Consider the following 10574-nt stretch of genomic DNA (forward strand, 5'->3'; position numbering starts at 1 on the left):
GGGCTTGAGCCTCTATTTTCTGAGTACTTACAACTTTGTTTCACATGTACGTGCATCTCATTTTTGTTTAAAAGCAAATGCCAAATATTTTAAGTTGTTCTTTAAATGGTGAGTTTCAAGATTAAACTTGAAATAAGGTACTATCCTTTTGGATAGCCGTTGTGGGGTGCCTAACACCTTTTTTATACTTAATCCAACTTCCAAATTTTTGATGTCTAGTTCGTGAGGTTCTTTTATTTTCTTGTTTATCTAAAGAGCCCTTTAGGGTGTGTTTGGTAGAGTGGATTTTAGAGAGGATGAAAAAAAAAAAAAGGGGAGAGAAAATGAGGAGAGAACTTTTTGGAGAGTATTTGGTTGGAAGAGGGGGGGAGAGGAAAATGATGGTGGACTCCATGTGTTTTTTCTCCAGGTTCACCAAAAAGTTCTCTCCAAAATGGAGAGAAAACTGAGTGAAGGGATAAATATATGACAAAAATGCTCATTTACATTTGCATATGAGCTTTAGTCCAATAAGCTGTTTTTTTATTATTATTTATTATTATTGTTATTATTACTTGGGGGTAGGCTTTGTCTAACGTTGCTCTTCCTTCTTATTTTTTGTGTTTTTTTTAAGATGCAATTTTTTTTTGTAGATGTGATTTTTTTAAATAAATTTGGGTAATTGCATTTTTTGTATAAGTCATTTTTTTAGTTGGGCGTCATTTTTTAACAAGGGTATGAGTAAATTTACACAAGCTCACTTTTTTCATCCCTCTACTTTTCTACTCCCAACCAAAGAAAAAGGAGGGAAATTAAAATATTTTCTATCCTCTCACTTTTTCACCATTCCATCATTTTATATCCTCCCACTTTTCTAACCCTCCAATCAAACGGACCTAAAGAGTTTCTTAGTTAAATTAGGAAATAAAATCAATTAGATTTAAGTGACTAATCACACCTTAAAATCCCGATGATTGGTGTCAACTTCTTAAAAATAAATATAGGTTATAATATTCACTCACACACACCTCACCCTAGTATTGCACACATGAACACACTTTGCATTTTGCACCAAATACGCCTCATCGGGTGAAAAACCCTCAACGGTTGGGGGACGATGTCAAGCTCGGGTCGAAATCTAGGTACGATTAAATGTTTGTGATTAACCATTCCTGTTCTCTATAGAAGGTCTAGAGTGTAGTACTCATTAATCTGCCACTTGTGGAAGTTGAAAAATCACTTTCTATCACTCTCTCAATGAAACAAAACAGAAATCAAATTACAAAAAAATTTCAATCTCAAGCCTCAATAAAACAGAAATCAAATTACAAAAAAATTTCAATCTCAAGCCTCAATATAGATGAATGGCTATGTGCTTTATATTTTTAAAATAAAATTAACTTCCAAAATTGTGCTCCAAACTTTCTTCTTTGTTGAGCGTTGTTGTTGAAGTTTTGATCTGATAATATGATATCTACTTTTATGATTTTGTTCTTCATTATCAGATCAAGACTTCAATCAGTTTTTGATATAAGCGAGGATTAAATCACACATTTCTTATTTAACCATCAAAGATTTTACTAATTGAGTTAACAAGAACTCACAATTTTATAATTTTATTTACTTACAAATTGAAATGGGGGTAGGGACGGGGTGGGATAGCATAGGTTTTATAATAATACAAAAGATATAATTTTTTTTTTAAAAAAAAGTAATCACAAACCACTACATTTCATACTTGTTTATTACATTTCTGTTTTGATTAAATTGTCGACTTCAATTTCTTTGTTTCTTTACGGGATGATACACATCCAAAAATTCTATGTATTATATAATATCCTAGATGTTAATAAAAAAGAATTAATTTTCAAATTATAATTTAATTAAAATTTCCAATCACATTTTTTTTATTGGATTAGCCAAAAAATCAATTAAAAAGAAAATGTTAGCAAATTTTGAAAACATTTAGAAGTAAATGAAAATAATAATAATGTAGAATTGTAGATGAAAAGATTAGCGGATTAGTCATATAAAATCAATTGAAAAAAAAAATGTTAGTGGAACTTGAAAATAAAAACTGAATTACAAGTTTTACATTTCTAAAAGTTAAATAAAAAAGAATATATATATATATATATATATATACACACACATATATCAAAAGTTAAATAATATTTAAATACAAGAAAGAGGCCTCACTTAGTATTATTGCCTTAGGCCCCATAAGACATTGAGCCCGCCTGATCATTTCAAAGGCCCTCAACAATAATCTCCTGAGGGTGTGTTTGATAAAAATTATTTTTGCCAATTTATTTTACTATTCAGTTTATTTTTGCTACTATTTATAAGTTTCACTGCACTTTTTGATACTATTCATGAGTTTTGTTGTACTATTTCAATTAATTTTTACTTTTATCTACAATATTTTTAGCAAAAAGTTTTCAGTTTTAGCAAAATAAGCTAATCCCAAACGGACCCTGAAGCAGCTTTAATATATTAGTCATCATCCTAATGTAGAAGTTATTTTACCAACTAGGTTTTGGTTTCATAGTGGATCTGGTGTTTTTAAATATACGCATAGCTTTGTTGCTTCATCATCCAAATTCATTTTTTCTATTTTACTACATATTTCTAGTTGCAAATAGGAATTGTCAACAATTTCTAGATAAGAACTTTATCTTTATTTACCATGAAACAAAAGGAGTGTAACAATCGAGGTGTGGCAAAAAAATATAATTCTGTAATGCACAATCTATGCATTGTGTGGCCAATGACTCCCTAGCTTGCAGCTTTCATATATAAATCAGCGTGCAGAGAACCATTTCTGGAGAACACAATGAAGGCTACCTCCTCTCAAATGTTCAAAATCAATAATAGCAAGGGATCTTGGAAAGCCAGATAAGCCAAGGCCAAGAAAAATGATCATCTATATTTTTCACCATTCACCACCAATTCCATCAACAAGTCATTCCAAGAATCTATTGGCCCAGGCAAGCACCAATGAAGACAGTCATTCTGAACTTTAGCATTCTTGTCCTTTGCAAAAGGTTGGAATTGCCTGTAGGGTCCTGGGTGCCCATCAGGCCTTAATACTGAAAGGCGGGTTGTATCTAATAACTTCAAGATCACCCCATTTCCAGACCCAACTTTGACAGCTTTTCCGGTCTCTTCCAATTCAATGTCACGCATTATAGTGTCTATACCACGCATATCAACCTCACCCTCTTTGAACGGCATGGTTCTATTGCAGTTTCCTCCGCTGAACCATTCACCGTTCTCAAAATGGTCTGGGGTCGTAGTTCTGAAGAAAACAAATGCCTTATGGTCATTGCTTGTAATGAAGTTGAGAACCAGTTGAAGGGCCTTGCGATATGCATAGTCAAATCCTAGTTCTGTCAAGTTCTTTCCAGGGCAGTAATGACAGCCTGTGATGTTATTGTTGTCGTAATAAATTGCTGTTTTGAGAAACCATTTTCCACCAGAAATTACAGCATAATCAAAATCTTTATATTGCTCAGTCCATCTTTCATCAAGTTTGTCAAGATATAACTGGATTTCTGATGAAGACACTCCATTCAAGTCCTCAAAGATAGCCGCTTTAATGAGGAAAGGGGTCCAAATTACTGAAAGAGTGAAGTTGTGTGAAGGAAAGTGCCATCTTTTGGACCGATATTCCTCATCGTGGTAGACCTCAACTGCTTGTTCCACCTGTGGCACACAATCACTAAATTATGTCAGGTAGGACCAAATTGTTGATAACGTACTGCCGAGAATATATATACAAACGCTCGCTCTAGAATAAAAAAACAACAGCAGAAACCATTCCAGATCGATGGTAAAGATTAACTGAACATGTCAAGTGGTGGTAGGTCCTAGTATATGATATGGGAATTTTTGGAAGATTTGAGGTCTTTGGGTACCACAGGGGGATATCTACGTCAATAGAATAGAAATACTGGAGTCTGTCTACAGAAACCTCTCTCAACATATTCTATAATGTGGAAAATATAATTCAAATTGAACATGTACACTTACTGACAGTGGAGAGTATGAGGGGAATAAAGCAGAACATGAACATGACAGAGATATTCAACTTTAGCCATTTACATCGACAATGTATTGTAACTCTCTCATTTTGCTGTCTTGGAAAAATGATTTAAACTTCAAATGTTTGAAATTAAATGGAGACCAAACTGGTAAACTACTCAACAACCGAAATACAAGTATTATTACCGCACGAAAATAGAGCAAATGTAAGTTTTTGTCTCCGTGTTTGTTTCTTCCCTTTTTCTAACCTAAAGACTTCGGTTCAAAGTGAAACTATACTAATTGACACATAAACATAGAAAAACCAAAAAATAGTAATGTACTTATCAATAATTATTAATGTTCAAGAGAAGCCATATGGTAGGTAAACCTGTTCAGATTAAGACACCACAACCACTTCAGAACAGTTGTCTAACCATAAAAGTGGCAGCTGTCTTCCACAAATGAAATCAACACTGATGGTTGAAGTTGGATTATGAGTTCCAAAATGATCTAGCAGCATATAAAAGAGATAAGAGACTGTTTGAATATGTGAGATGATAGAAGAAGAAAAAAAATTGAGAAAATGGAACGTGGATTGAAATTTTCTTTTTCTTTTTTGGTAGATAATGATAAAAACTAATTTCCTATAATCTATCAATAATAATAAGGCTAATCCAAACTAATTTATTTGAATAAATAAAACATACATCTACCATTTTTTTTATCTAATACTACTAATAGTGATTCAAATAAATAAATCACATAACATGATTTTTTGTTATTTCATTCCACCATTTGTAACCTTTCCAGAATGAGACCAAAATAGAAGAGGCTGATTTTACAATATAATTACACAGATGATTTGACAATATTATTCCTCTAGTATATAAAAAACAATATTCACAACAATTGAGTTAGCAAGTTTTTATTAATTCTGATCTGAATTCACCACAGATATCACTTCATCATCTACTATTCACAACTTAATACATCATTGGCTGTTAAATATTTTGTGAAAATTGTTGTGATGACTTATTGAGGTCTATAACTATAAGTCAATTCGCTTTAGCAACGGAGAAGTGGCTATAGTTTCAATAATTGTTAAAGCTAGTAAAAAATAGCAATAGCATAAGGCACACCTGAAATGATTATAGTGCTAAAGCAATCTACTTAAAATTTCACTAAAAGAAGAAGCAAACTACTTAAGATATATTTAAACACAGTGTAAGAACTATTTTATATATATTATTTTCCAAAGGTCAGCCAAGAAAATGGTAGATTACGAGTTCATGTGTCAAAATCTAATATTTCAAAGCATATACTTGAAAACTCCTAGAAAATTTTAAAGAGTACCTGAGAGAGGATGCAAAGCAATGACTGGACATGGTTACGAGAGATGGAATCACCAATAAAGGCCCATGACTTATTCCTCATAAGATCAAGAAATCTCTCAGAGTTGAACCTTGGTAATTCACAGTTCCGTGGATTCCACCTCCAGTACAGGTAACCTGAATCAGGACGTCCATTACTCATACAATTTTGATGACCCTCAATCACATGGCAGCTCTCATTAGTGTATGCTGGACCTGATTCATCAGCTATCCAATCTCCCATGAAAATGTCACATTTTTCTGCAACTGTATTGCGAATAATAATATCAATACAACCATACAAAGAATTAAACAAACAAAAAAATCCACTAAAAAATTTACAAAGTAGTGAGGTTAGTACTTCTTTATCGTTTACCAAAACTGACAACTTTTTTTTTTTTTGTTTCGTATATAATATATAAAGAGAGAGATAGACTTAAAGACCAGTTTCTTTTGATGGAAAACACACCCTTGTAATGACAAGCCAACTCCAAAACTGGCAGCGGTAGTTAGAGTCACAGTGCGACCTAAAGACCAGTTTCTGAACACCCAACTACTGAACAACTTTAGTTTAATGATCTAGCTGGACTTCATTGGTAATAACATTAAACAAATATTTTTTTTTCCTTCTAATTTGGAAATGGCATTTTAATTTGAACTTTCTCATTCAGTAAATTTACTAAACTATAAGGAAATTGCATAATTAAAGAAAAATGTTAAAGAATGTCCAAGGAATTAGTTTAGAAACTATTTTTAGAAATATTTAATGGAAAAATGATATATAAGTGGGGTAAATGATGAGTTATCATATTCAAACATAAATTCAAGAGAGAGAAGAAATGCTCAATTGGAAATCGAATATCCAGTTATACTCAAACTAATTTCTAAATAGCAAAAACAATGAATTAAACCCAAAAAAAAGAAGAAAAAAAAAAAAGATGGAAGAAAAAATCAGCCTACCATCTTTATAAATGGGGCAAAAAAAAGAAATAAAGAACACCAATTTTCAAAATGAATTCCCCTTTCTCATTCACGGATGTCTTGAAACAATCAAAAAGTAGGAAGATAGAAAATTTCCTCACCAATCTCAGATGTTTGAGTTTCATTTTCAGGAAAAACAGAAGAAAGAGGCGGTTGAATTGGTTGAGAAAGAACAGGGGAATCTGTTTTTGGCTCTGCTTCTGCAAGAGGTGGTGTGTGAGTCTCTTCTAGGACTGAAGAAATTCTGATTGAATCAGAGGAGAAAAGGCGAAAAGCGAGACCCAATAAGAGAATTGAGACACCAAACTTCACAAATATATGATTGTGTTTGTAGTGCGATGATAAAGGTTTCGAATCCCACCTCATTCCCTTCCCCATTTGGTGTCCGAAAGACCAAGAAAATCCCTGGGAAGTTAAACAGAGAGAGAGAGAAAAAAAAAAAAAAAACAGCTATAGAAGATGAACGAGTTCAAAGTGAAATGGTGTTGTTTTTGCCACAAACCAAACGATGTTTTAGCATGAAAAAGGTTTACAAACAATGACATGTTGTCTATAGGCTTGCTTGGCTTGGGGATATCGCAATCAGAGAGATGCAATGTTGTTAAGGCGGTTTTCTTCGCCTCAATAAAGTACTTGTATATATATATATATAAGAGCTGAATAATTCATTAAAAGTAAATTACTTTTTTAATTTTATGTATTTTTTAAGATACACAAGTATAAAAATAGAAAATAATAATGAAATAAGATGGGAATAATTATCTATGAATATGTCAAAACTTTGCACTTGATTACTTATTGGACGCTTTTTATTCTTTTTGTGATGTTTCACGTAACTTTTTAAAATAGAAATATAATTAATCTTTTTTAAGAAATTTGAATAATTATAAAAACAATTGTAGATTTCAAAAAAGCTTACTCATTGTTCTATGAAATCTAATTAAATAAGTTTAATAAATGAAAAGAGAAAATTTAGAAATTAAATAAATTAATAGAATATTCTTTGAAAAATCTTTTATTTCTATTTCATTTCTCTCATTCCCCTATTCCAAATAAGTTCAAAGAAAAAAAAATATAAGAGAAGGAAAATAAAAACAATGTCAAACTTGTAATTGCCTGATGAATATTAAAATTGAGGGTACGATTTTTGTTTAATGCATCAGTGTACTAGACACATTAAGATATTGACACATGTTCAAAATTGAACATTTGTCCACATTTTAAAATGTCAAATGCACCACTGCGCATCCTTAACGCAATGGTCACTCCATAAGTGTAAGTGCTTATGGGGTGCGCCGGGGGGGGGGGAATTCAAGTATCTAGGAGGAAACTTTACACATAGATATACTTAGATTAGGTTAGAGTAGAATTTCTATCTTTCATATATATATATATATATATATATATATATATATATATATAAAGTGTCAAATGCATTAATGCACTAGATAAAAGCCAAACCCAAAATCTAAATACCTCTTATCCAAAAAATTTTATTTGGATGAAAGGGTTAATGAGAATTATGAATTTCACATGTGCTTGACCAATTTTTCTGAGACAATCACTGGCGACTTTACATGCAAGCTAGGGTGGTCACATGACCACCCTAACTTGCAAAAAATGGTATATATACACTTGCCAAAGAAAAAAAAAATTATATGTTAAACTAACCTATTGTGAGTTTGTGACCACCATAATAAAAATGTTAAACACCCTGACTTGATAATTACAAAAAGTTAGGTTCAACAAAAATAAAAATAATGTTACATTCACAACATTTTCACACTAATTTTACAATAAATCTAATGTGGTAAGTTGTTACTAATTTTAATTTGAGCTCAATATTGATATTATTTTTTGATCCACCAATAACAACTTTTTGCATTAGATTTATTATAAAAACATTGTGGACGTAATATTACTTCAAAATTAATTATGTCCTCCAAACATAATCCTTAATCCCCCTTTTTTTTAAAAAAAAAAAAAAAACCTTCGGTCATAACAATAAATATTAGCCCAAATAATAACAAACATAAACCAAACAAAAACAAAATAAGACAAACAACAAGAAGTGATCTAATTATTCAATAAAAAGACTACTATAAGACAAAAAAGATAAAAATTGCTACATATTCAAATTTGTAGTTCATTCAACCTATTCAATAAAAATAATCTCTAATTTCATTTTTTCTAAAGAATGATACTAAGAAAAATATCGTGATTGTCAGTTCTCCTTAATGGTGATGACAATTATATATTTTTTAGTTTTGAAGTCATAACAATTTTACTCTCCTTAATGACTCGACTTACCATTGTAATAATTATTTAAGTTATTGCTTTATTAGGTTTTGTATAATTAAATTGTCTAATGACCACCCGTCAAAAAAAAAAAAATTTGTCTAATGACCACTCTAAAAAAATTTCCTAAAACCGCTACGAGAGACAACTATGTATTTAATGGACCAAAATCCAATAGGGTTTTTAATTGTATTCACCTTAAAATTTGGTTATATGCATTCTCAATGTGAATATAGAAAATAAATAAAGACAAAAATATTTAATTTATATGGGATACGTCTGAAGCGGAGAAGAGAATATATGTCTATTGTGTAGATCAAAGTGTTACGGATTTGGTCTCTGATTATTTTTGTTGGAAGGGGGAGCAGAAATAGATTTAGATCTAATTGCACATGTTCTGCAGACTGTACTCAGTTCTCCCGCGTGTAATCTATTAAATGTTTTTTTAGTATAATAATTGGTATCGGATTGATTAAGTACAGCTGGCCAGAACTTTATCTTTTTTGTAGTAACTAGTAACATTTTTTTTTTTTGGTGAAAAGGAAATTTTTATAAACTAAACAACTGAAACAGGAGCAACACTCCGATCATACAAAATCCCAGCATCGTCTAAACTCAACAACAGAGCAACGTCTGCTGGGGAAAAATCAAAAACAAGAAAATTGCAAGGAAGCAGCGCACCCCTCCTAGCTAATGCATCCGCACACTTGTTGGCCTCTCTATAACAGTGTTGGATTTTAACCTTAGGAATTCTAGCCATTCCTTCTCTGCAATTAGCAACAAGATTGCTATTTCCATTTGGGTTGTGGTTCGTACTCCTTATCAGATCAATGACAAGCAGCGCATCCAATTCAATTATCACCGCGGGAAGATTGAGCTCTAAACATAAATGAATTCCATCTCTCAACAACCACAATTCAACAGTTGCTCGTCGTGTTTCCAATAGCTCTCGCATACCCTTTAATCCACTTGCCCTTAGCATTTCTGATGATGCCTCCTCCACCCACACGCCTTGGGTTGCCCATAGAAGACCCATCTGAATTGAGTTTGACCCATTGCACTCGGGGTGATGTCCACCCAACCTGAATAATAGTTTTTACCCTCACATTCCTCCCATTTACACCCAAGAAAGCAAATTCTGCTGTCTTAGTGATCACTTCGTAGCTGTTCAGCTTAGGGGGATTATTGCCTCTGAAGACAACCTCATTCTTGTGCAACCAAATACTCCACACTCCAAAAGGAAAAATAGCATTCCAGTAAATTCCATATGAGAGCAAGCATTAGAATTGCAATTGGTACGCAACCAGTTCACCAAGGAAGAGCCATAGAAAGAATTTAAAACAGAGGGAGGAATAAGGGAGTCCCAAACCTGACGGGCCAAAGGGCAATCTCTCAACATATGGATGATTGATTCAGCTTCATTATTGCAGAGGGGGCAGAGGTGGGAAATGTTCATTCCTCTGGAAGCAAGAGTTTCTCTGACAGGGATACTTAGGTGGCAGCATTGCCAAAGAAAGCACCTGATTTTTGGAAGTGTAGGAAGCTTCCAAACCCAACTACCAGTGTCAAGATTAAAGGTATGGCTACCATCTTCAATACATGCAAGCTTATATGCATCTTTCAAAACAAAATCACCACTTGGGGACAAAAACCAAGAGATGCGGTCTGAGTAAGAAGTCATGAGAGGCATAGGATTTGCTTTAATATCCTGCATAAGAATCGAAGGAAAAGCGAAGGAGATGCACCCCAAGTTCCATCGGCCTTGTTTAAAGACATCTTTGAGCTGGAGGTTTTCTTCCTCTCTATTAAAAGGGCCGGCAATAAGCTCTTGTAGAGTCCCTTGATTGAGCCACTTGTCATACCAAAAAGATATATTGCTCTCTTGACCAGCAATCCACTTGGTGCCTTTCTTAAAAA

At 32.7% G+C, this 10574-nt stretch overlaps 1 protein-coding gene across 1 annotated transcript; it reads right to left on the reverse strand.

The window, feature by feature from the left end:
* Positions 1-2637: 2637 nt before the first annotated feature.
* Positions 2638-6813, reverse strand: LOC142615563 (protein trichome birefringence-like 25). Its single transcript, XM_075788303.1, has 3 exons — positions 6461-6813; positions 5362-5645; positions 2638-3687 (listed from the first exon to the last, which is right to left on the reverse strand). The coding sequence occupies exons 1-3, from the start codon at positions 6735-6737 to the stop codon at positions 2902-2904; spliced, it is 1347 nt and encodes a 448-aa protein (XP_075644418.1). The 5' UTR covers positions 6738-6813; the 3' UTR covers positions 2638-2901.
* Positions 6814-10574: the final 3761 nt, after the last annotated feature.

The sequence above is a fragment of the Castanea sativa genome, chromosome 11 (assembly GCF_040712315.1).
Source record: "Castanea sativa cultivar Marrone di Chiusa Pesio chromosome 11, ASM4071231v1".
NCBI classification, from domain to species: Eukaryota; Viridiplantae; Streptophyta; class Magnoliopsida; order Fagales; family Fagaceae; genus Castanea; species Castanea sativa.

Excerpts from the sequence above, each read along its gene's own strand:
- LOC142615563 (XM_075788303.1), bottom strand. The coding sequence starts at position 6,737 with ATGGGGAAGGGAATGAGGTGGGATTCGAAACCTTTATCATCGCACTAC. Across the intron at positions 5,646-6,460 it reads AACTCAAACATCTGAGATTG|TTGCAGAAAAATGTGACATT; the intron begins GTGAGGAAATTT and ends TTCGCAATACAG. Across the intron at positions 3,688-5,361 it reads TGCTTTGCATCCTCTCTCAG|GTGGAACAAGCAGTTGAGGT; the intron begins GTACTCTTTAAA and ends TGTGTGCCACAG.